The following is a 27607-nucleotide window of genomic DNA, read 5'->3' as shown; positions in this document are numbered from 1 at the left end:
GTGTCTGAGGCAGCCTATTTCATGGTGTGTGCTACATGAGAGAAACTCTAGACAATATCCCGGCAGACTATCCTGAAATTGTCCATGTGTGAAGACAGCTTTAATGTCTCTTACTGTAGATGACAGGCAAGCATATCCTTTGCCGTTGTTGTCTTAAAACAAACTTTACATTCCTACTAACAGCAACAATCGGGGTCCATGTACTTTTTGGTCCGTTTTGAAAACAGATACTGAAAAACTAAAAACGGACTGGTTATTCATTTTCAAAACAGGTGTTAAAAAAAACAAAAACATCTTTTTTTTTTAAATTTTCATGTCACTCCAAATCCATGTAATGTAAAGCTAATTATATTTTTTTTTTTTCCCTTTGAAATAAAAACACAAATTCACAAAGAATAGGAAACATAAAAATGGACCGTCTTTTAATTTTTGTTAAACCAAAAGTATGTTTCAATTTGGATTTTTTTGGTTTTTTGGGGGTTTTTTTGCAGATGTGCATCAGAGAGTCCAGTCAAGCCACTTTCTATGCAAAATCTCCTGATGCTCTTCTGGAAGAACCCCCCACCCCCCCCTTTTTTCTCCAAAGCAATGCAAAATAGAAGAATAGAACAGAATCAAAAAGAACTTTATTGTCATTATGCATACAATAAAATTGATCATTATACAACGAATTATATAATGACATTCCGTCATAATACAACAAAATTTCGTTTAGAACAATTGCAGAGATTGCTGTAAAAGACAGTCCCCTTTTTGCCATGCGCACAATTCCTTCAGAATGTAGTTCCAAAGCCATCCTAACTAACAGCTCCTTAAACCATACACTGACAAGAACAAGCATCAAATAAAAGTGAGCACTTTGTATTTACGCGCCTTGAGTTTCCTTGATGACGGTGTTAAACGTCCAGTTTGAGAAAAATAAAAAGATAGACCGTTTTTCTGTTTTGTTTTTCTTTGCAAATTTATGTTTTGATTTCAAAGGACGAAAAAATAAATACATATTGTTTGACTTTATATGGATTTGTAGTATGAAATGAAAAGAAAAAAACATAAGTTTTCCACTTTGAAAATGAAAAATCAATGACCAAAAAGTATACAGACCAAGGATCTAAGAACTCTATGGTTTTCCCATCCTACCAATTATTTTGTTTCCTGGTCTGTAACAAGAAAAGATGCATCATGCAGCCATTGGATAGGCTACTTGGTGTCTTCTTTAAAAATAAAACAAAATAAGGCATTAATTTGAAATACACCACTGAAATCTTCAGGCCACAAAGTGTGAATAATCTATTTTCACCCCTTTTGATTTTGACTTCCTTGTGTACTGTGCAGTGTGAGTACAAACACTGTGACTCCTGGCAAAACATCTAGAAATAGGTCTGCCTGATGCAAGCAAAAAATATCACTGTACAAGCTGCCAATAGCTGCAGATTTGGAGTCAGATAAGTAAATGAGGAAGAGTTGTAGCTCTCACCATTTCCCAGCCTACTGTAGAATATCTCATAAAGCTCCTAATGACAGCAGTGTGAGCTGAACGCAGTTCATATGTCAGTCTACAATTAAATCAAACATAAGCTGACTGTGTGTGTCTGTGTATACATAATTAGACTTCAGCAGATGCGGTATCATCTGTCTGCTATCAGACTGCTGATTAACAGTGTGGAAATTCTTCCTGCAACATATTGCACACCTGACAAACACAATGAAAAATTAACACAGAACATCACAGACAGGAATAAATATAAATAATCACTATAGATGACAGCATCCCACAGGCACAGCTGGAGTTAACAGATATTTATGTAGCAAAGTGCACTTACCCACATTAATCTGTCTCTGACAGTTAATGTGCCCCATTATTAACATTTATGTATGTATAATATCAACAGTCTGAATGAGTGAAGGTGTAGAGCACACTATTGATACATTTTTTTGAGCATATTTTGTGTTCTTATCAAGCTCGGTTCTAGCCCACTGTAGTTGGGTGGGCAGACTGAAAATGTAGGTGGGCAAGTATAAACGTACAGTGGCTTGGAAAAGTATTCATACCCCTTGAACTTTTCCATATTTTGTCACATTACAACCACAAACATAATAAATATATTTCACTGGAATTTAATGTGAAAGACCAACACAAAGTGGTATACAATTGTGAAGTGGAAAGAAAATTATACATGATTCAAAACATTTTTTACAAATAAAAACTGAAAAGTGCAGTGTGCAAAAGTATTCAGCCCCCTTTTCTCTGAGTGCAACAACTGCATTCAGAAGTTGCCTGATGACTGCTAATGACTAAAAAGAGTCCACCTGTGTGTAATCTAATCGCAGTACAAATACAGCTGCTCCGTGACGGCCTCAGAGGTTGGTTAAGAGAATATTGGGGAGTAAACAGCATCATGAAGTCCAAAGAACACAGCAGACAGGTCAGGAATAAGGTTGTGGAGAAGTTTAAAGCAGGCTTAGGCTATAAAAAGATTTCCCAAGCTTTGAACATCTCAAAGAGTATGGCACAACTGTAAACCTACCAAGACAAGGCCGTCCACCTAAACTTACAGGCCGAACAAGGAGAGCACTGATCAGAGATGCAGCCAAGAGGCCCATGGTGACTCTGGACCAAATGCAGAGATCCACAGAGCTCAGGTGGGGGAATCTGTCTGCAGGACAACTATTAGTGGTGCACTGCACAAATGTGGTCTTTATGGAAGTGGCAAGAAGAAAGCCATTGTTAAAAGAAAACCATAAAAAGTCCCGTATGCAGTTTGCCAGAAGCCATGTTGGAGACACAGCAAACATGTGGAACAAGGTGCTTTGGTCAGATGAGACGAAATTTGAACTTTTTGGCCAAAATGCAAAATGCTATGTGTGGCAGAGAATTAACACTGCACAATACTCTGAACACACCATCCCCACTGTCAAATATGGTGGTGGCAGCATCATGCCCTGGGGCTGCTTCTCTTTAGCAGGGACAGGGAAGTTGGTCAGAGTTGACGGGAAGATGGATGGAGCCAAATACAGGACAATCCTGGAGGAAAACCTGTTGGAGTCTGCAAAAGACTTGAGACTGGGGCGGTAGGTTCACCTTCCAGCAGGACAACGACCCTAAACATAAAGCCAGGGCTACAATGGAATGGTTTAAAACCAAACATATTCATGTGTTAGAACGGCCCAGTCAAAGTCCAGACATAAACCCAATCGAGAATTTGTGCCAAGATCTGAAAACTGCTGTTCACAAACGCTCTCCATCTAATCTGGCTGAGCTTGAGCTGTTTTACAAAGAAGAATGGGCAAATATTTCTGTTCCTAGATGTGCAAAGCTGGTGGAGACATACCCTAAAAGACCTGCAGCTGTAATTGCAGCAAAAGGTGGTTCCACAAAGTATTGACTCAGGGGGGCTGAATACTTGTGCACACCACACTTTTCAGTTTTTTATTTGTAAAAAATGTTTTGAATCATATATAATTTTCGTTCCACTTCACAATTGTATACCACTTTGTGTTGGTCTTTCACATTAAATTCCAGTGAAATATATTTGTTTGTGGTTGTAATGTGACAAAATATGGAAAAGTACCAGGGGTATGAATACTTTTGAAAGACACTGTCGACACAAAATATTAGGCTATATTTGTCTGTTTTGGGGGGGGTTGAATACAGCCCTAGTAGGCACAAAGATATACATATACCCTCTCCGTTAGCTGGGCTTGGGACATCACAGAAAGTACACAGATTTGTGACCTTCTGTGGCTGGAATATACTTTTTTTTTTTTTTATTCTTTTTGTTTTCTTTTTTTTATTATACAACAGTACAACAAAAAGAGAACAGCAAATGCAAAAAATGCAAAATGTGAAAAACTACAGAATCAGTCTTCTGTTTTTTTGGCCAAACTTTGTGACAAATTCATTCGGGAAGCAGAAACATGCGTCCCGAGCCGCAGAGTATTCCAGCCGAGGTCTAGTGCGGTATCACGCCGGGCTGAATGAGCGGAACGTATTGCCGAAGGCACGTTTGTGGATAGTTAGCTAGCACTGGCTGTGTGAGCACAGTGCTATTCAGGTCCGCAACGGTAGGACCTGGCGCTGAAATGGCCAGAGGAAGGACCTGCTTTGGGTCTGGGGATGTGGCTAGAGTAGGACTAGCATCAGGGGTGCTTGTGCTATTACATGCAGAGAAACTAGTCAGCAGATTTTTCTGCTGATCGGACAGAGGAGGAGACGGAGCAGGTAACCCGCTCAGGGGGAGATATTTCAGCACGGGCAGCAGCGGGACGGGAGCTGTTGGGGATACCCCAGTGCTAGATTTACTGATAGACGCGATACATGGTCATGGTAAAAAGAAGTAAAAATATTAACATGGAAATTAGAATGTGACCCAGATTAAGGAAAAGCATGAAACGAGGGGGTGCAGCCCTGAATCAGGCCTCTTTCCCACCAACAGGGTTCCGGAGCCCGTGCCGTAATTTGAACCATGAGGCGGGTTTTCCACCGCCAAAACACTCGGTGCTCGGCCGAAAAACGGGTTCAGTTCCGGCCCCGCAAACTAGCTGGTCTCGAACCACGAACGCGTGACGAAAGCGTGTAAGAAAGTCAAAGTGTGGAAAATAAAAATTATTGTAGGCGTAGCTTGATGGGAGGATCTTTCGCTGCCCGCAGGCTGTATGGGAGGTTTTGATTGGGTGGGCAAGAATCAGATTTGGGTGGGCTAAGCCCACACTTGTCCTATGCTGCCGCCGGCCCCGGTTCTTATTGCTCAGTTTTATGAGCAAATAAAAGATCTGCAAGAGAAAATCTTTGCTGTACGCACACACACAAACACACAGAGCAGGAAGGGAAATTAACACCAACCTCCAGCCAGTTGTGTATTCTCCTTCACCATCCAAGCTGGCAGTTCAAACATCAACTATCACACAAGGTTTCTTTACATTTAAACCTCTGCATTCCAAACCTTCATGCAAAGTAAAAATAACTGGTAGTGTCAGTATGGCATCAACTGTTTTAAAGCAACCTCATTCCTACTTTTAGCCAGGTGTCTAAATGAGTTCCAATGCTCACTTTGCTTATAAGGCTCACCAGACATCGCATTCTTCACTGTACATGAGTTCAGTAGGGGAAATGACAACACTGAAATATAAAATCAGCCTGATGGGATCTGTTAGTGAAAATTTGCTTTCTCTAACTTCATGTTTTGGAGCATCCCCCCCCCCCCCCCCCCAATTCAGCCATCACGTGCAGTTTTCAGTGTACTTTCTAAATACTTCAGTTCTGAACTGGACATCCCCATCTCATTCAAAGGTCCATTTATTAGCTCACACATCCTCTTGGCTTTGTGGTAAGAGCAGACCTCCACTGCCACAGAAAAATAAGTGGAAGGCATTTGAATGAATGAATGAATGAATGAATGAATGAAGGTTTTATTGCCATGTGGGTGAACAGGTTCACACATTGGAAATTGCAATTAACAAAGCACCCATCCAAGAATACAACAAACACAAACACAACACGGGGGGACAGGTGTCCTGAGGTTATGCAGCCGACTTGCAGCGCTACCTTTACAGTTCCCCGAAAACACACATCATGGGGTAGTTAGGTTAAAAAAAAAAATCATCTGGTACAGTGCTCGAAAAGAGCACCATACCAGGGTCCAAAAAAACCACCTTAGCAAAGCATATTTGCACATTTAAAGCCAGAATAGCAGCGGTAGGTGAGGTCAGGTCAGTAGGGGATGCAGACGGAGACGAGAGAGTGGGGGCATTGTGGAGCCAGATGCCAGCTCCTAGCCAAAACAGTTCGCTGATAGTGATGGAATTTCATCAGCAGCCGTGGTACACCAGATCCAGCTTCACAAATCACAAAGCGGAGTGGGGGGGAACAGCAACTGTCACACATAGTCCTGGAGAGATATGGTTGCCAGCCAAGGCCGGCAGGGGAGCCGAATCCTGATAATGCAGATGTTGTTTTGGAACAGGCTGCTTGTTTTTTCCCAACAGCCTTCAGTCTCACTGGGAACCATTCAGTAATCCAATATTCCAAATTCATTAGTTACCGTCCTCACTGTGCAGAACTGAACCTTATCTCCAGATCTAACCCCTCTCGCCTGCGAGCCCGTTAAATTTACGGCTCAGGTCCACCAGGCTTTGAGTCTGAGTCTGTGCGGCTCTGGACAGGCCGTCCACCTGGGTCGGCAGCCTCTGCAGATGTCGAACTGCCGCCCAGATTTTCTTGATTTCCCAGTAAATCAGGTATCCTCCGAGCCCAAACAGAAAAGATACCGCTACCAAAAGGCCGAATATATAGGCGTCTTGCTGCAAAGTACAGAGAGTCCGCAGTGAAGCAGTTTCCTTCACGTTTCTTTACTTTGGAAATAAAACAGACACTTCAGGCAGAGGTTAGTTCTGCTGTGAACTTCCTGTCTTTCACCTGACATTGTTCTGAAACACTTGGGCTCAGACTAAAAGGCTAATGGAGCCAAACATACGTCTACGAAGATGTAAAGATGCCTACAGGTATAAAGAAACTTCCCTGCATACTGTATAAAGACGGTTCCTAGGACACCTAAGAGTAAAACGGAAGGCAGACCCTTCAGCTTTCACGGCCCTCTTCTGTGGAACCAGCTCCAAAACAGACACCCTCTTTACTTTTAAGATTAGGCTTAAGTTTTTCCTTTTTGATCAAGCTTATACACTGCTCAAAAAAATAAAGGGAACACGTAAGCAACACAATATAACTCCAAGTAAATCAAACTTCTGTAAAATCAAACTGTCCACTTAGGAAGCAACACTGATTGACAATCAGTTTCACATGCTGTTGTGCAAACGGAATAGACAACAGGTGGAAATTATTGGCAATTAGCAAGACACACTCAATAAAGGAGTAGTTCTGCAGGTGGGGAACACAGACCACTTCTCAGTACCTATGCTTTCTGGCTGATGTTTTAGTCACTTTTGAATGTTGGTGGTGCTTTCACACTCGTGGTAGCATGAGACGGACTCTAAAACCCACACAAGTGGCTCAGGTAGTGCAGCTCATCCAGGATGGCACATCAATGCGAGCTATGGCAAGAAGGTTTGCTGTGTCTGTTAGCGTAGTGTCCAGAGGCTGGAGGCGCCACCAGGAGACAGGCAACAACCCAGCAGCAGGACCGCTACCTCCGCCTTTGTGCAAGGAGGAACAGGAGGAGCACTGCCAGAGGTCTGCAAAATGACCTCCAGCAGGCCACAAATGTGCATGTGTCTGCACAAACGGTTAGAAACCGACTCCATGAGGATGGTATGAGAGCCCGACATCCACAAATGGGGGTTGTGCTCACAGCCCAACACCATGCAGGATGCTTGGCATTTGCCAGAGAACACCAGGATTGGCAAATTTGCCACTGGCACCCTGTGCTCTTCACAGATGAAAGCAGGTTCACACTGAGCACATGTGACAGACGTGACAGAGTCTGGAGACGGCGTGGAGAGCGATCTGCTGCCTGCAACATCCTTCCGCATGACCGGTTTGGCAGTGGGTCAGTAATAGTGTGGGGTGGCATTTCTTTGGAGGGCCGCACAGCCTTCCATGTGCCCGCCAGAGGTAGCATGACTGCCATTAGGTACCGAGATGAGATCCTCAGACCCCTTGTGAGACCATATGCTGGTGCGGTTGGCCCTGGGTTCCTCCTAATGCAGGACAATGCTAGACCTCATGTGGCTGGAGTGTGTCAGTAGTTCCTGCAAGATTTGAAGCTATGGACTGGCCCGCCTGTTCCCCAGACCTGAATCCGATTGAGCACATCTGGGACATCATGTCTCGCTCCATCCACCAACGTTACATTGCACCACAGACTGTCCAGGAGTTGGTGGATGATTTAGTCCAGGTCTGGGAGGAGATCCCTCAGGAGACCATCAGCCACCTCATCAGGAGCATGCCCAGGCATTGTAGGGAGGTCATACAGGCACGTGGAGGCCACACACAATACTGAGCCTCATTTGGACTTGTTTTAGGGACATTACATCAAAGTTGGATCACCCTGTAGTACGTTTTTCCACTTTAATTTTGTGTGTGACTCCAAATCCAGGCCTCCATTGGTTAATAAATTTGATTTCCATTGATGATTTTTGTGTAATTTTGTTGTCAGCACATTCAACTTTGTACAGAACCAAGTATTCAATGAGAATATTTCATTCATTCAGATCTAGGATGTGTTATTTGAGTGTTCCTTTTAGTTTTTTGAGCAGTGTAGTTAGGGCTGGATCAGGTGACCCCTAGTTATGCTGCAATAGATCTTGGCTGCTGGGGGTTTCCCACTAGGGCTGCAACAATTCGATAGTCAATAATTATGATCAGTAGCTTTGTTTGGACTTGTGAAGGGCCTGTCTCTGTCACTGTTTCATTAAACAACATTATACAGATAAAGCAGGCATCACTGTGGAGATGGGCTTCAGATTGTTTCAAAGTTTCGATACAATTCCAGTATAAATGCTTCGAACGCTTCAGTGTTTCACAAAGCCTCGCTTTGCCCATTACTACTTGGCGGCAGATGAGAGAATCCATGGGAGCTAGATGGAGCGATGAGAAAAGAGAAATTTTATCATGAGGTTTCCGAGCTAATGGTTGCTCATGGGTACCGTTGCACAACACAGCAATGTAGACATTGTTGTGTTTGAGTGAAGAGACTACTGCCCACGTTGCTATATTGACTCCACCCACATTGAGGTGGTGTAATGGAAACAAAACAAGACCATGGTGAGTTGTGTCGCATCGAGTCAAGCCGTGCTGAGTAGGTACTAGTGGAAAAGAGGCAAGTTTCCCCAACCAGTCGTAGCAGATGCCTGCCCCTCCCGGAGCCTGATTCTGCCAGAGGGTTTTTTTCCTGTTAAAAATGAGTTCTTCCTTCCCACTGTTGCCAAGTGCTTGCTCATGTGGGGAGTGGGAAGTGTCATCTGATTTTGGTGGTTTTTCCTCTCTGTTATTGTAGGGTCTTTGACTTACAATATAAAGCACCTTGAGGAAACTATTGTTGTGATTTGGTGCTATATAAATAAAATTTATATAGCACAAAAACCAGTTCAATACAATAAATTGTATTGAACTGGTTGGGAAACTGATCAAAGTCTGTCTTGTTTAAAATATAACACAAACGGAAGGATTTGGCTACATTGCAAAATCTACTTTTTGTATAGGGGCAAAAATAGAAATACTGTGTGCTAACACAACTAAATAAAATGAGACCCACTCAAATCAATAATTTAAGGTCAGCAAGTGAAATGCTTAAGATTAAGAATCTCTTTCGAAAGCAAAGATAGGCAACATTATCCTAGTATTTTGTTTTTCTGGTGGCATAAAAAACCCTCACACAGAAGCACAGAAAGAGATGAAACAGTGATGATCACTGAGTCACCAGGCTGCAAATATTTATGACAATTTAATACTTTTTAAGGCTTTAAATTACTAAAGGTGTATTCTGGGCCCTGTGGCCACCCTGTCTACTATTAATATTTACCACAGAATACTGAAAAAGCAAAAACATTCAGAGGAGAGGATTCATCTCAATCTCCCTACATGAGGCAGCACTTTGGACTCCGTTGAAAGCGATATCATGTCAGCCTGGCAGGCAGAGGCACTGATATAAGGAGGAAGCTTGAATTTTGAAGTGCCAACCTAATTTATGTGCCAGTCATAGAGCACCACTCCCTCAATCTTACTCAAACATCCCAGTCGCTGCTGAGCACCTCAAACCAGGTCATGTTTGCAAATGAGAAATGGTTCTCAAACATCTTACCTGGTAAAATAAAGGTTTAAAAAAAAAAAGGTTAATGGACTAGTTCTTATATAGTGCTTTTCTACTCTGTTTGAGCACTCAACGCGCTTATACAACACGTTTACATTTACCCCATTCACACCCATTCATACAAGCACTTCAATGATTAAGTAAGCTAAGTGCTTTTATTATCTAACATGCACGCACATTCAACGCTTGCGTTGGAGAGCAAGTTGGGGTTAGGTATCTTGCCCAAGGATACATTGGCATGCAGCCTGGAGTAGCCAGGAATCGAACCACTGACCTTCCGACCTGCCCCACCTCCCAGCACTCTGCAACCTCATTTCCACAGATCTCTGTGGGGCTGAAAAGTTCCTGAGATGTATGGGTACCCTGCAGGGAGTGGACTGAGTGGATAACTGATAAAAAAAAACTAAAAGAAAAGAAAAATAACTTGCCAACTGTATTGCATGTTTAATATCTAGGTAAATAACTAGTTATAGTTAAGAGCTCTCCATTATTAGAAAAATATAATTTTAAAAAATCATATTTTACAAAGAGCCTATCAAAATTAAATTTGACTTTGTACTCTGATTTGAATTATTTTTTATTACAAACTGATGTAATCCCTATAAATAGATAGGTATAAATATGTAAGAAAGTGCTGGAATTGTTTGCTTCCAGGTTCCCATTTGAATGGCAAAGGTTGAAAAATAGGAAGTCCCTAATTGATGAGTGAAGTCACAGTGACAACACAGTATATCCTTCATATACAGTTATGGTTATAGCTCCTTCAAGCTTTATTCAACTATGATACTGATCTCTAATCACAGCCATTTCCACCCAGCACAATGCTGCTGTCTGAGTAAGGAGCACTGAGATGTAATCAAGGATGCAATCAGCGGGATTTGTAAGTAAGCAGAAAGTCTATCTATGTTTACTGCTGTGATAGTCAAAGTGTCCTAATCCCACTAATTAACTCCCTAAAGATTTGCACCTTTTGAATTCATTTCAGGCACTACTTGTGGGAAAAAAGTGTTAAACACAAGTCCTTAAATAAATTCATTAATTCAGTTTGCTGAGACCAGGGAGTGGGTATTTACAAAGGGAACAACCTTTTACTTGAAGTTCTAGTAGTTTAGCACAGCTGGGATGGGAATGTCCCCTTTTAAAATAAAAGCACTACATCAAAATCTGTAACCGCAGTCACTGTGGCCCTATTAGCAGCAGTGGTAGGCAATATACCTGCAAAATTATATCATAATCTGCCAAGGAAATTTGCGATAGTGGTATAAAAAATAATACTGAGCAAAATTTAGTAATGAGGCAGCAGCATTTATTAGTACAAAGATGATGGGCATTTTCCACACAAAAATATTTTCTACCTGGGATTTTGCATCTTGGCTCGGGGTTTTTTTTTTTTTTTTAAACCAACTGCTTAAAGCCCTGATTTTCCACCATGTAACTGCATCAGTAATTTCTATCCACAGTTTTCTCTTCCTGCCATATGGAGCACGGTTAGCAGCACTCCTGCTTGGTTGATGCATTTGATAACTTTTGGGTCACACATCACCAGCTGCTAGCATCTCCTCCTCGCATGCCTCAGGAGCCTGGTTATACTCAATAGTGTGTTTTGGACTCAAGTGGTGAAATGAATTTGCTGTTTTCACCTTTAGCGAGAACAGTTTTCTTCCACATTTTGCAAAGTACTATGCTTTGTTGGAGGTTGTTGTAGTAGCACCTTTTTATTAAATCCTTATCACAGGCTGACACTTGACTCTCTCTCTCAAACATATCAGGGTTTGTCAGGTTGCTGTGCATGCTAGGAAGTAACCCCATGGCTAGATTTTTAGATGCATTTGCTAGATCATTGATATTGTGAGCCCTAATCAACATGTTGGCCTGACCCGTTTGAGCCAGCAGGAACCCTTCTAAAAATATACTGTCATGCAGAATCTATAGTATGCAAATGAAGGCAGTTCAAATGTAATGTCCAGAAAGCATTTCTGCAGAAAAAGCTCTTGGTCCTCTGGTAAAATGAGAGAAAAATTTTGTTTGTATAAAAAGAACTGAAATGCACAGCAGAACCTGACTATGATCCACCTGCTGGCTGACCCATCAAGCAGGTCAGTGAGCAGCACCATAAACAGAGAACTCTGCTCTGTATTCATGTGATGAAAATGTCTCAAATTTTTCAGTCTTACCCAAGAGTGCGAACTTAATCAAGTAAATCTAAATGAAAAATAAGATATACTCACAATCTGTTCAGTCATTGTTCAGGTAAATATGCCAGATTTTGAGTTTACTTTGGATCTAATTTTCATCCATCTATCCTCTTCTGCTTATCTGGGTCCAGGTTGTGTGGGCAGCAGTCTAAGCAGAGAAACCCAGACCTCCCTCTCACCCAGGAGGTATCCTAGTCAGATGCCCGAACCACGTCAACCTTCTCAAATATGGATTCCACCGCTTCTATCCAATCGCTGCCCCAATCTGTCTGCCAATCCCCTCCCCTCTTCCCTCATCCGTGAACAAGATCCCATGATACTCCTCCACTTGGGGCAGCAACTTGTCCCTGACCTGGAGTGGGCACTTCCAGCTGAGGCCCCATTTACACAAGAATGTTTTCAGATGAAAACAGCAAGGTTTTGATGTTTTGGCCTCACATTTACACAAGAACAGTGTGAAAATGATACTTTTTAAAAGCAGGCTTCAGAGAAGAGCGTTTTCGAAACGTTCCCATCTCTGTTTCCGTGTAAACAGGTGAAAAAAACTACTTTTTGAAAACCAGGGACATGCCCGGAACACCTCACCCAAGAGGCGGCCAGGAGGCATCCTAATCAGATGCCCGAGCCACCTCAACTGGCTCCTTTCGATGTGGAGGAGCAGCGGCTCTACTCTGAGCCGCTCCCGGATGGCTGCACTCTTCACTTCATCTCTAAGGGAGAGGCCAGCCACACTACAAAGGAAACTCATTTCTGCCGCTTGTATTCGCGATCTTATTCTTTCGGTCACTACCCAAAGCTCGTGACCATAGGTGAGAGTAGGAACATAGATCGACCGGTAAATCGAGAGCTTCGCTTTTACACTAAGCTCCCTCTTCACCACAACAGACCTTTGCAGCATCCACATCACTGCAGAAGCAGTCCCGATCCGTCTGTTGATCTCCGGCCCCCTTCTCCCATCACTCGTGAACAAGACCCTGATTTACTTGAACTCCTCCACTTGGGGCAAGAACTCGTCCCTGACCCGGAGAGGGCACTCCACCCTATTCCGGCTGAGGACCATGGCCTCAGAATTAAAGGTGCTGATTCTCATACCAGCCGCTTCACACTCGGCTGTGAACCGTTACACTGCAAGCTGGAGGCCACCCCTGATGAAGCCAACAGGACCGCATCATCTGCAAAGAGCAAAGATGAGACTCTGAGGCCACCAAGGCAGAAGCCTTCTGCCACCTGGCTACACCTAGAAATTCTGTCCATAAAAATTATGAACAGAATCAGTGACAAAGGGCAGCCCTGACGAAGTCCAACACCCACAGGAAACAAATCCAACTTATTACCGGCTATACGGACCAAGCTCTCACTGCGGTTGTACAGAGACTGAATGGCCCGCAACAACGGGCCAGACACCCCATACCACCGCAGGACCTCCCACAGGATACCCTGAGGGATACGGTCGAATGCCTTCTCCAAGTCCACAAAGCACATGTAGACTGGTTGGGCAAACTCCCACACACACTCAAATATCCTTGAGAGGATAAAGAGCTGGTCCAGCGTTCCACGACCAGGACGAAAACCGCATTGTTCCTCCTGGATCCGAGGTTCGACTAACAGGCGGACCCTCCTTTCCAGCACCCTGGCATAGACCTTACCGGGGAGGCTGAGGAGTGTGATCCCCGAAAGTTGGAGCACACCCTCAGGTCTCCCTTCTTAAAGATGGGGACCACCACCCCGGTCTGCCAATCCAATGGCACTGCCCCAGATCTCCACACAATGTTGCAGAGGCGTGTCAACCAAGACAGCCCTACAACATCCAGAGCCTTCAGGACCTCAGTGCAAATTTCGTCCACCCCAGGGGCCCTGCCACCAAGGAGTTGTTTAACTACCTCAGTGACCTCACCCCCAGTGATGGGCAAGTCATCTCCCTTGTCCCCAGACTCTGCTTCCACTACAGAAGGTGTGTCAGTGGGATTCAGGAGGTCCTTGAAGTATTCCTTCCACCGTCCGACTATAGCCTCAGTTGAAGGCAGCAGCACCCACCCGCACTATAAACCATGTGAGTGAAGCACTGCTTTCCCCTCCAGAGTCGACTGACGGTTTGCCAGAATCGCTTCAATGCCGTCCGAAAGTCTTTTTCCATAGCCTCACCGAACTCCTCCCACGCCCGAGTTTTTGCTTCAGCCACTGCCTGAGCTGCATTCTGCTTGGCCTGCCGATACCTGTCAGTCCCACAGGCTAACCAAGCCTGATAGGACTCCTTCTTAAGCTTGATGGCTCCCTTCACCTCCGGTGACCACTATCTGGTTCGGGGGTTACCACCATGACAGGCACCAACCACCTTGCAGCCACAGCTCTGAGCAGCAGCCTCAACAATGGAGGTGCAGAACATGGTCCATTCGGACTCAATGTCCTCAGCCTCCCTCGGAATGCTGTCGAAGTTCTGCTGGAGGTGGGAGTTGAAGATCTCCCGGACTGGGGCTTCTGCCGGGCGTTCCCAGCGCACCCTCACAATACGTTTAGGTGCGCCAGGTCTGTCCAGCATCTTCCCCCACCACCTGATCCAACTCACTACCAGGTGGTGATCAGTTGACAGCTCAGCTCCTCTTTTCACCCGAGTGTCCAGAACATATGGCCGCAGATCTGATGATACAATTACAAAATCGATCATCGACCTGCAACCTAGGGTGTCCTGGTGCCATGTGCACTTATGGACATCCTTATGTTCGAACATGGTGTTCGTTATGGACAAACTGTGGTTTGCACAGAAGTCCAATAACAAAACACCATTGGGGTTCAGATCGGACAGGCCGTTCCTCCCAGTCACGCCCCTCCAGGTCTCACCGTCATTGCCCACATGAGTGTTGACGTCTCCCAGCAGGACTATGGAGTCACCAGATGGAACACTCTCCAGCACCCCACCCAGCAACTCCAAAAAGGGTGGGTACTCTGAACTGTCATTCGGCGCATAAGCGCAAACAACAGTCAGGACCCGTTCCCTGGCCCGGAGGCACAGGGAAACAATCCTCTCATCCACCGGTGAAAACTCCGACGTGCAGGCAGCAACCTGGGGGGATACAAGAATAGCCACCCCAGCTCGCCGCCTCTCACCGAGGGCAACTCCAGACTGGAACAGAGTCCAGCCCCTCTCCAGGAGACTGGTTCCAGAGCCCAGGCCATGTGTTGAGGTGAGCCCAACTATATCTAGCTGGTATCTCTCAACCTCACGCACTAGCTCAGGCTCCTTCGCCAACCAGAGCGGTAACATTCCATGTTCCAATAGCCAGTCTCGATAGCCGGGGATCGGTCCGCCAGGGCCTCCGTCCTTGGTCACCACCCAACACACACTGCACCCGACCCCTACAACGCCTCCTGCGGGTGGTGGGCCTACAGGAGGGTGGGCCCATATAACCTCTTCGGGCTACACCCGACCGGGCACCACGGGCAAATGCCTGGTCACCAGACGCTCTCCCTCGAGCTCCCTCCCCAGGCCTGGCTCCAGGGTGGGGTCCCGGTAACCCTATCCCGGGCAGGGTAAACTGTTCCCTCGTTGTTGCTGAAATAGAGGTCTTCTGAACCGCTCTTTGTTGGGACCCTCACCCAGGACCAGTTTGCCATGATACACCCTACCAGGAGTACAAGCCCCCCGGACAACATAGCTCCTGGGATCACTGGGACACACGATAAGGTGGCGATTCACGGAGGAGTGTTTCCGTGTAAACAGGCAAAAAAAAAAAAACTACTTTTTGAAAACCGGGGTACTGGCACATACCCACTATGGCTGTGGCTCCTATATCCACACACCGACTTGTGGCCTGGCAATGAGAACTGCAGTGTTTTTGAAAATGAAAATGGCAAAACTACACTGTTTCATGTTAATGGGGCCTGAGAACCATTCTCATACCCACTGCTTCACACATGGATGCAAACCACCCCAGTGTGAGCTGGATGCCACCACCAGATGAAATCAACACATGATCCACAAAAAGCAGAGATGAGATGCTGACGCCACCAAGGCAATTCTGTCCATAAAACCTATGAGCAGAATCAATGATAAAGAGGAATCCTGGTGGAGTCCAACACCCACTGGAAACAAGTCTGTCTTACTGCCAGCAATCCAGATTAAGCTCTTGCTGCAGTCGTACCGGGACCGAATGACCCATAACAACGGGGTAGACATCCCATACTCCTGCAGCACCCGCCAAAGGATACCCCGTGGGACACAGTAAAATGCCTTCTCCATTTCCACAAATCACCTGGTAGACTGGATGGGCAAACTTCCACACACACTCGAATATCCTTGAGAGGATAAAGAGCTGATCCATCGTTCTGTGACCAGGATGAAGACCGCATTGTCCCTCCTGAATCCAAGGTTCGACTAGCAAACAAAACTCTCCTATCCAGCACCTTGGCATAGACCTTACTGGGGAGGCTGAGGAGTGTGATCCCCGAGAGTTGGAGCACACTGTGTGGTCCTCTTTTTAAAGATGGGGACCACCACCCCAGATCTCCCCATGACATTGCAGAGGCATGACAACCAAGACAGCCCTACAACATCCAGAGCCTTCAGGAACTTATTGATGGACAAGTCATCCTCATCTCCAGACTATGCTTCTGCTATAGAAGGCAAGTCAGTGGAATTAAGGAGGTCCTTGAAGTATTCCTTCCACCGCCCAACTATATCCTCAGTTGAAGTCAGCAGCTCCCCACCAACACTATAGACTGTGTGTGCCCGCCCTCCTGTAGGCCCACAAGTTTAAGTAACATATTTTCATTAAGGCTGCAACGATTCATCGATGTAATCCATGCCGTCGACTACAAAAGTTACTCGATGTGGAATTTTAATGTTGACGTGTCATATTTTAAAACCCATCCATCCATTTTCTTCTGCTTATCATGTGATTTTGTAACTGCAATACACTACAGGAAGATATGGGGGCAGTACTGCCTCAATTGTCTGCCAACAACAACTATACTAATGAAGAAGACCATAAAGATAACAGTGGAACTACTAATCGTCGCTATTGTTACTAGTCAGTACCAGATGCACTAGTCGGTTAGCCTAATTATTAAGGTTTTAATTAACCCCATGTTGGTAAATGTTTGTCCTTAAAGTTATGCAGCCATCTGCCACCAGATGGAGCTGCAGCCCTTACATCGTTATAGAAAAATGGAAATTCACCCCGTGCTGTTTTCATCTACGTGGGTGGATCATATCAAGGACCTCAGCCACACTGTTAAAAAGCACTATTTATCTGCTTCAAAACCATACATGAGCAGCAGCAGACTCACAGTTGAATTCATTTTAATTGGACTCAGTGGAACAGCCTGTCAGCTGGGACTGAGAAAGACTTCAGAATAACAGACACCATGGTAAACACAGAACCAATACTGCATGTGAACATTTTTTTTTAATATATGCCCTTAATGTTAGAACTGACAAAAATCATTCTGTTGCCATACCACACTAATAATTATGCAACAAAAGTGAAATTCTGAACCACTCCAATAACAATGATTAAGATAGCAGTTTGGCCAGTTTAGTTTGCTTTTATAACCCCTTCATGAGCAGTGAGTAAAAAAATCTTAAAAATAATACCTTAACTTTGAACACTGAGCCAGAGCAAAACAAATACCATTTTTGTGCATATTAAACATTTCTGTGTTCAAAACTGCAGAAAGTGATGATTTTATTCAGAAGGTATGTACATTAATTCTACATGTTCTGGCGTGTTTTCATCTATGCTGCCCCATATAAACCAGTAGAAGGAAAGCCACTTGCATCTACCTGTGCTTCGAGGGAATTATAATAGCTTATCCGGTAGATGGCTGCGTCAGGACGACCATGTACGGCACTGGGCATCAATTAAAATCTTAACAATTAGGCTAGCTGACAAGAACATCTGGAACCAACTAGTGACAATTAGTTGGCGATTAGTCGTCTAGTCAACTAGTTGCGCACATCCCTAGTTCAGACAAAAGGTGCTGTCTTAACCATGTTTTACATCCAGATGTAAATACCTGGAAATAAAAGCTGAGATGTTGATCTTTTGTCTAACATTGATTATTTTTTATTATTATTTATGTCAAACCCATTTTCTTTCCGTCTACATCAAAAATAAAGGGATTGGTCTCATTGCTCCAGTACTTTGTATACATATGCATGCACACACCCGACTGTCCACACCCACCAACTCTACATATTGACAGTGTAAAAAAGTCTCAGACCACCTCAAAAATCAATCTGCCTCTTCAACAGCTCATCAGTCTTAGGAAAATGCTTTTTCTATTAAAATCTGCCATCTTGGGAGGACACAATCCACAGGCCAGCCCAAACTCCTGAACACAAAACTGCAACACATCCTCATTACCCACTCATCACATGGTCAGGAACTATTACTCATCATATTTTAACACAGCAGGTTCCAATTAGAATTATTTAATAATCCACAGGCCTGTTCCTGAAGGAGAACATAAACTCATAAAAGTAATTGGGAAGTAACCTGAAGGCTCAGGACTGAGACAGGTCCCCAATAATACAATGCCGGTTTTGACTGAATATTCACTTTTTTCTTAGGAAGGTTTCCAACTGAGTGAAGTGCCAAGAAGACATCTGCATGGCAGTCGTAATAAATTCTCACAGCACCAAGCAAAGGTGCTTCAGTGCTTCCTTTCTTACACTGAAATGTGCTTTATGAAAGGAAAGAATATAGCGACGCATTACCTGTCTGTTCATGAAAACAATCAACATGACTGAGAAGTGGTACACAGCATGTTAAAATTAAATTGTATTTTGTTTTCCCCAAAAAAAGACAGGTTTTATTAAACCCACAGATGACCTCTGAACTGCTGTGACAAAGATCTGCTTCTTATGGAGGTTGTTCCCTTGCAATTTAAGCATAAGTAAAGATTGTGATATATATATATAAAAAGGAGTAAAGTGAATTCAAGTTTAACATAATTCAATTTGCATTATTTACATTCTAAGTTTGGGCACTGCTACATTATGAGCCTTTGGGAATGAAAGCCGTAATGAAGGCAGGAGCTGCACTGAATCATCTCTCCAGCTGAATGAGAGACAAGATAGAAGTGACAAACCTTACAGTTCACTTTATAGTTTCCTTTAAAATTATTATTATTCCAGCCTTGGTAATGAGATCCTTCACACTGTTTTACAGCGTTTTCCATCCAGGTAGAGGAAATCCGATAAGACAAAAAGACTAGAGGTCACTATCTGAGCACAGCCTTTGTATAACAACACCCAAAATATATGATAACTGAAGAGCAACATCACAAACAATTTGCATTATTTTTTAAGAATCTTAAGAAATTTTTTAAGAATATTGTTATTAGTATTATTTAAGCATAAGTGGGCCAGTAATTTGTTTCCGTGGCTATCAGAAGTATATGAAAATTTAATGTCATCATAAAACTGAAATAAAGCCACACAAAGAAAACAATAAATTGACTATTAGGCTCTGGTAACAAAACTTAAATATCAGTTTTGTTATCAGAGTCAGCTACAGAGTCAGTCCATAAAAGGCTGCTTCTCAAGATGTGAGCCTGGATGTAATGCAGCTTTCTGTCATGGCTAAACAAAGTCAACATCTGGTTCGACAACCCAGATCAGGGGTCTTCCTTACTTGTTGTCAGGGCTGTTCCAAGCTGAATGTGGCAAGCTAAAACTTACAAGGACCAGCCAGTGAGAAGGTTTCCAGCAACCTGCACAGTCTGGCAGGCAGCAAAGAAAATGAGCTTTGTGACTGAGCCAATGCACCAGACAACACACTGTCCAACAGAAGCATGGAAGATGATCAGCAGCTTGCACTATGGAGAGCTATTTGTGCTGAAGAGGCAACAAAGCAGAGCCTGGCTGAGGCCATGAATGGAGAGATGTGTGAGGCAGACAGTAAAGCTCACAGACGGGAGCTGGCGGTGAAATATTGTTTATTTCACAGTATTTCAGTCAGAAATGACTGTCAGTAACTGGAACTGAAGACCTAAAATTACAGTTTCTCCAATTTATCTGCCGTGAACAGGAGATCCAGACTGGAACCAGAGCTGGTAGGTCTTGTCACACTCTAACATTGCTAATCACAGGCGCAGCCACAGTGCTCCCTACATAACAAGTCTTAACCTTTAACCATCAAATCCCAGCACAGTGTGGCTGCATTACCAGTAGTGCCCACCTGGTGTTGCCAATATTGTTTCTTCTTTCCTGTTGACACATTTAAACATCAATTAGGCCTTTAATTAGCAACACCTGGCCCATTATTCTCTAGGAAGCACTGAATTTGTGCGTGCCTTTAAGGGTAAACAGCCAAAGACTCCACCCAGTGACCTGGACTGTTCAGACAGAGAGGAAGAGCCCACCCATCCCTGAGGAGACAGTTTAAAATGAACATTAACAGCCTTGACTCAACTTTAACAACAGGTTCCACCTGGATTTGCACCTAAGGTGATATCAGCAGAGCCAGCCCGAGGCATAGGCGACATATAAAACTTTTTTTTAAGATAAAGCTTATTGTTAGGACTGGATCAGGTGACCCTGAACCATCTCTTAGTTATGCTGCTATAGGCCTAGGCTGCTGGGGGGTTCCCATAATGCACTGTTTCTTTTTCATTTTTCAAGCGTCAGGTAAGTTGAACTTTATTCAACCCATTCACAATAACTCAATATTGTTCAGTTGTTACAAATACAGAAAAATACACGCTCATTTTAAATCATTCATCTTCCACAAATCCATCAAGTTCCTCATCTTCAGCGTCTGAGTTGAACAGTTAGGAGATTTCGTCACCAAGCATGCCGGGTTCGCTCTGTCATTATCCGAGTCAGTCTTGTTACTGTTTTGTTTTGGTTGCGGCACACAGCAACCATTTAATTGTTAATAAAAGGGCAACTTTTGCTGGCAATCTCTCGCCATCTTCTTCAACGTATTAACAGATGCTACAATATATTCTTTATTAATGAGGGTAAGAACAAGTCATTCCTTCATTTTATATATAAGCCCTTCTTAAATCCTGTGCACCAGTATATTTACTGATATAAGCAAAGAAAAAACATTAAAAAACAAAAAAGGAAATCCTTTTTTGACTCAACACCGCAATGTACACAAAACACAAAACTCCGCTGTCACCGTGTAGAGCGCTTGGACTGCATCCATTTCATACGCTGTGGCATCACCCGGACCTCTCTTCGGCACCGTGGGGGGACAGCACACACACCCCCGGACCTCAACAACAACAGTGCCGATCGCCAGATTACGCACAAATATACAGGCCAGCATAGATAAAAATAGGCTAGGAACATGTAGAATAAAATCCATCACTGTTTTCTGCAGTTTACTGCATACGGTTTACATTTTCGGAACAATGCTTCCACTTCTTTTTGAATTTATCTCCGGTGGCTTTGGCTGCTTTACACGCCTGCTGTGCTGCACTCAGCTTGTTCCTGTCTAATAGCATCAATAGAGTCATTTTGTAAATCGATGATGGCCTATTTTAGAGAATTCAAGGAGGTCTTTGAACTGATCCACCAGACCGGAGGCCATATCACTGCAGACCATGGAATGGTGCAGTGGTGTGGATGCCTTGGCCATCGGCGGTCAGACGGCAGCGCTCAAATTACACAGACTGACCGACATTTTCTAACTATTTGAAACTATTTGAAAAGCGTACGCTGGCTGTTACCCCCTGTCTTGCGCTTTGTACACTCTGGAAAATGTAGATTATGTGAAGCGTCCCCTACACAAGTCCCACTAAAACATTTTGACAGATTTTTGAGCGCAGTGTACCACATAAAATTGGTTCAAGGTCAGTAAGCACAACAGGAATTCATACATTAGGTGCACCGGATTATAAGGTGCACTGCCGATTTTTGAGAAAATTTAAGGATTTCTTTCCTGCTCTTGTCAGAGACGGTCGCACTATCTCTCTCTCCCTGCCTTCCCCATCTCTCCGCTTGCTGCTTGCTGTGAGAGCGTCTTTTACACACTGTCCGAATAAGAACAAGATTGAAACATGGATCTGGCAATAGACCCGGTTGGATACGTCATCGACTCTTGGAGCTCGTGGAGACCAGTGTGCTTCTCAGCCCTTGGAGTGGAAGACGTGGAAGACGCATATATATTCGGCTTTTTGGTAGCGGTATCTTCTCTGTTTGGGCTCGGTGGATACCTGCTTTACTGGCAAATTAAGAAAATCTGGACGGCGGTTCGACATCTGCAGAGGCTGCCGACCCAGGTGGAAGGGCTGAGCAGAGCCGTACAAACTCAGACTCAAAGCCTGGTGGACCTGAGCCGCAAGATTAGCGGGCTCGCAGGCGAGAGGGGTTAGATCAGGAGATATAGTTCGGTTCTGCACAGTGAGGACGGCAATCAACGAATTTGGAATATTGGATTTTTGAATGGTTTCCCAGTAAGACTGAAGGCTGTTGGAAAAACAAGCAGCCTGTTCCAAAACAACATTTGTTATCAGGAATTCGGCTCCCCTGCCGGCCTTGTTTTGGCAACCATATCTCTCTCCAGGGCTCTGTGTGCGGCTGCTCTTCCCCCCACTCCGCGTTGTGATTTGTGAAGCTGGGTCTGGTGTATCACGGCCGCTGATGAAATTCCACCACTATCAGCGAACTGTTTTGGCTGGAACCTGGCATCTGGCTCCACAATGCCCCCACCTCTCGTCTCCGTCTGCATTCCCTCCTGACCTGACCTCACCTACCGCCGCTGTCCCAGCTTTACATGTGCAAATGCTTTGCTAAGGTGGTTTTTTTGGACCCTGGTATAGTGCTCTTTTTGAGCACTGTACCAGATGACTTTTTTTTTAACCTAACTTCCCCATGATGTGTTGTTTTCTCCTCCTGCCAAAGGTAGCGCTGCAAGTCGGCTGCATGACCCCAGGACACATATCCCCCCATGTGTGTTGTGTTTTGTGTATTCTTGGATGGTGTTCTGTAACTGCAATTTCCAATGTGTGAACTTGTTCACCCACATGGCAATAAACTTCATTCATCATTCATCATTCATTCATCGATTTTAAGTGCGCCTTATAGTCCAAAAAATATGGTACTCTGTTTATACTTCACTCTGTGTTAAATCATTAGTTACTGTGAATGCTGCAAAGCATTCACAGTATTGTTCTTGTACTCCAAAAACCTTCGGTCGCTAAAAACTCAAGCAGCGTTTGGCCTACAGACACCGTTCTGGTATCAAAACGTTCAGCCTGTTCTGGAGATTTATGCTGTTACTTTTCTTTTTTGTAACCTTTATACTTTTTATGATATTGAACTTTTTATAATCTTCATTTTTGCCATTCAAAATGAATGGGGAAGTTTCAAATCGTTTTCAAATCCTTTCAGGCTTTAAAAGCTAATAACTTCAGCATACTTTCAGCTAGAAAAACCATTTAAGCTTTAAAATGAAGCCAAGCATTTCAGCTATTCAGCAATTCAGCAGTTCAGCTGTTGAAGCTCATTCAGCAAATAAAGTTTCAGCTCTTTGAAGCATTTCTTAGCATTTCAGCTGCAATCTTTCAGCTTGCAGCATTCACAGTGCATTTTCTTCAGGAAATGCTTTTTCTAGTTATTATTAATCTCTGGCTCTCTTCCACAGCATGTCTTTTGTCCCGTCTCTCTCCCCTCAGCCCCAACCGGTCGTGGCAGATGACTGCCCCTCCCTGAGCCTGGTTCTGCTAGAGATTTCGTCCTGTTAAAAGGGAGTTTTTCCTTCCCATTGTCACCAAATGCTTGCTCGTGGGGGGGTCATTTTGACTGTTGGGTTTTCTCTGTATTATTGTAAGGTCTTTACCTACAATAATACAGAGCCTACAAGCCTCCTATAACAGGCGCCTTGAGGCGACTGTTTGTTGTGATATGGAGCTATGTAAATAAGATTGAATTGAATTAAATATGTAGCTGTATAGGGCCCCCTGACCACCAGGGGCCCTAAAGGCTCACCTACATTTGTAATTAAACTTTTTTTTTTTTAACATGCCGGTGTTCTAAAAGAAAGAAGAAGCTATTCCACCTCTTCAGATTTGTACAGTTGTAACAATACTAATTTAATGAGAAGCCCATTTGCTGACTGACTGCGTGTGTCAGCATGCATTCAGGTAGTTTGGGCAGGCTGTGCATCGGCAGTGCTCCAGGTGACCTGATGGTCTGTCTGTTAGTCATTTGTGGCTGAAGCTACAAAACAGAAATGTGACAGAAAGGAGCTGTCCCTCTGGGGCAGGGAGGAGGAAAAGGAGAAAATTAGAGGAAGAAAATAAACAAAGGTATGTTTACATGAGCAATTACAAATATGTTTAGTTGGTAACCAGCTCCAAACGTAGTTACAGTAGCTATCACTAGATGGCTAGGTATGGTATTTATCATGGCACTATATGAAAAACAGAACCTGTCAGCCTGTGTCACCATTCTTAGTCTGTTTATGTTAATATACGTTTTGCTTGGATCTTACTATCATGGTTCTGGGTTTATGACACAGCATTTTTAGTTTTTGGACTTTTATTTTTGTATTGTTTAAGGTTACTGTTTGATTCCTAGTTTATTGTGTTTTTGCAGTTTAGCATCTTTCTCTTTTTCTGGTAATTCCCGGTTGGTTTCATTGTTTATATCCTCAGGCTTTTTAGTTTAGTTTTCTGAGTTGTGTTCTTGGCTGGTGTTTACTTTCTTTTTAAACCTGTTTCAGTTCTCAGGCTTCCTCTGTTCCCGGTTCTGTTTGGTGTTTTATTGTTGTTTCTGGTTTGTTCTCCTGTTAAGTGGATTTAGTCCTGGTCTCTGTTCCTAGTGCTGTAGTTTAAGTCCTCCTCTTGTGTCTAGTTATGATCTTGTTCCTCTAGTGTAGGTGCTGTAGTCCCTCTGTGTGTCTGCTTCCCTGTGTTGTGTCAAGTCAGCATTTGTTTCCATGTCTACTTCCTGTTTTACTTTGGCAGTCCTTTGTATTGTATTCAGTTTTACTCCCCTTGTCTTGTTCCACTGCACTACCTGATTACCTCGTGTGTGTATTGTCTGTGTCCTCCTGTTCGTTGTCACATTGTCTCATTCAGGTAGTGTGTTTCCTGGTTCAGAGTTTCCCTGAGTATTCATAGTTGTTCACTTATTAGCTCCAGTTGAGTTTTCTGGTTTCCTTGTAACTGATGTGCATCCAGCAATTAAAATTGTTTATATCTGAGTTCACACTTTCCCTCCTGAGTCCTGTGTTTGGGTCCTTTTCCTGCCTGCCACACTGCAGAATCATGACTCCTATATGTCAGGGTTGTTCACTATTTACAAGGTTCAGTGCATGGGACAGGCTAGTTAGGTATATCTTTGTTTTATTCATGCATGCATGTTCAGACATGACAGTGCATTTGTGAGCTATGGTGGTTTAATCTGACTGGTTTACTCACTGTTCCTGTGGTTGACACCGTTTTTTTGTTTTCACACTGTGGTCAGGTTGTATGGATAGACTAGGGGACCTCACTTTTATGCCTCATTTGTGCTCTTGGGGAACTGCCACCATGCCATTTTGTGGTATAGCAGTGTAATAACATTTACAGCACTTCTTGTAGCACTGGGCCCAATTGCTGACCATTTGTGTTTGATATTATTGTATTGATGCTCTGCAATTCTGTGTGCTGAATAATTATAATTTATATAATTACAAATGGCTTATTTACTAGTCTGTAATTAGGTGCATTTGCATAGTTATGCAAAACTAAACATCTTTTGGATGAAAAGAGCATGTCCAACATGTAGAAAAACAGGTCAAACACTCTAGATAGGATATGGCATGCACTGACATTTGCCCCAGTCTCCTCAGTGTCATGGACATGACATAGCCTTACAATGTGTATCATACTGAAATACATTGTTTTTCAGTGAACTTATGCACATCAGACAGCGATGCATCCCAAATAATAACAGTTAGGCTCAGGGGATAATGAAGTGGTATGAGGGGGGCCCAAATCAAATTTTGCTTAGGACCCCTTCAAGGCTTGGGCCGGCTCTGGATATCAAGAGTGCGCATCAGTGCTGGTCTGCACCGAAGGAGCTATCGGCTCGCCTGTATTGCCAACCTGTGACTTCCCATATAATCTGCCACCTTTAACGCGAGCTGCTCGGTGCATTACCTTGTGCGATTGCTTTGGACTCGAAGATCTGCAGCTCCTGGAGTAAACATGTCCTCTCCTTTGGGTGAAGGCGGTAAATAAACTCTTTGGCCCGGGTGGGGGAGTTGAGCGGCTCCAGCGGCTCGTTTCTCCCGTGTGTACCCATCCAGCAGCACGGAGCGCGGCGGGCAGTCCCCGCCGCCTTCGGGAACTTTTGGAGAGCCCTCTGCAAGCAGATCTTCAGCATGACGCCAAAATAAATCACTACTGTTGTCCAGAAAATATAAATACTTTTGTTTGTTCGATCTCCTCCGCCGCGTCGCCGCTTGGGTGGAAGTTGGCTGTCCGTCAGTGCTTCGGGCTAAATTCGGACTTAATGGTGATCAAATGGGCGACTTTTATGAGCCGTTTCTGTAAAACTTGTCAAATTGGGAGCAGTCGTGCGTTCCCTGTTTCCGCGCCGTGAGCCGCGCCAGCCGTCTCATGTTCTTTGAAGACTCGGGGATCAAGAGAGGAGTTTGGCACATGAACTTCAAGCTAAAGACGAACAAGTCAGCTTTACTTAGACTTCCGGCGGCGACTTTCAAAATAAGAGACCTACTTCCGGTCATATGTTTTTAGGCTTATTAGCAGCGACCATAAGGCGGTTGCCGGTTAAAGAAATAAGTCAGCATAATGTATAATATAGTATTGGAATACAATTACTGATTCATTACAGAGAAGTATGTAAGGGTGGTGCAAGACTTGTGAGGGATACAGGGGTAGGGTGTGCGGTATGACTGACAGATGGGTTCGGGTAGGGTGGGGTGACTTCAGGGATCTGCTCTGATTTACAGTGATGATGGACAGGCTGACTGGTGAGGCCAGGCAGGAGGCTCTGTTGATGTGATGCTTTCAGACACTGGAAGAAAGTCTGGAGAGGGGGAAGTATGCTCTGGAGAGAGATGAATAATAATAATGACTTAGACTTATACAGCGCTTTTCAAGGTACTCAAAGACGCTTTACAATTCCATGCACTATTCATTCGCACCTCAATCATACTAAATAAAGGTCAGCTGAAGCAAGACAGCAAGAATACGTGTGTGAATGAGAGACAGATGCAGTAACGATGCAAGGAACACCTGGTGCTATATTAATGTAATAATAAAACAATATTATTGCATTAGTATACAAACTTTATTTCAATCTAAATTCTAATTCTAATCAATGCACTCAGCTTGAACACTGTTATGGAGAACATGAGCAGAGAAAAGGGGAGACTTTAAAAAAAAGTTCTATTTGGTGTACCTACATGTAGAGGGCGACTCTGCCTCATCACCTAAACCCGCCATTCCAAAACTTAGGAATGCTGTGGCCCACTTAAAAACCAGAAAATCCCAGAAAAGTGAGTACAGTCAGGCATTAAAGTGGGATTCAGCAGGTGTGGGAACCCTAAGATCAGTTGTAGTGGCTCAGCATGGGGAAAAAAATCCCAGCTAACAATAACTTATTTTGTGAGCTCCAGTAGCTTTTCCTCGTGTACAGCCTGATCAGCTGACCTGTGCTGCTGCTCTGAGAATTTAAACAAATTC

At 43.9% G+C, this 27607-nt stretch overlaps 1 protein-coding gene across 1 annotated transcript in view; it reads right to left on the bottom strand.

Moving 5' to 3' along the window:
- The window catches only part of LOC115788649 (transmembrane protein 65-like), a 50768-nt gene extending 24173 nt beyond the window's left edge, over positions 1–26595 (bottom strand). The window contains exon 1 of the mRNA XM_030741774.1: positions 26057–26595. Coding sequence (XP_030597634.1) covers positions 26057–26282 — 226 coding nt within the window. The 5' untranslated portion in view covers positions 26283–26595. The remainder of the gene's footprint in view (positions 1–26056) is intronic.
- Between the last annotated feature and the right edge of the window lie 1012 nt (positions 26596–27607).

Source organism: Archocentrus centrarchus, chromosome 11 (assembly GCF_007364275.1).
Source record: "Archocentrus centrarchus isolate MPI-CPG fArcCen1 chromosome 11, fArcCen1, whole genome shotgun sequence".
Classification (NCBI taxonomy): domain Eukaryota; kingdom Metazoa; phylum Chordata; class Actinopteri; order Cichliformes; family Cichlidae; genus Archocentrus; species Archocentrus centrarchus.
The sequence above is the reverse complement of the archived record's forward strand: the minus strand, read 5'-3'. Positions and strand labels throughout refer to the sequence as shown.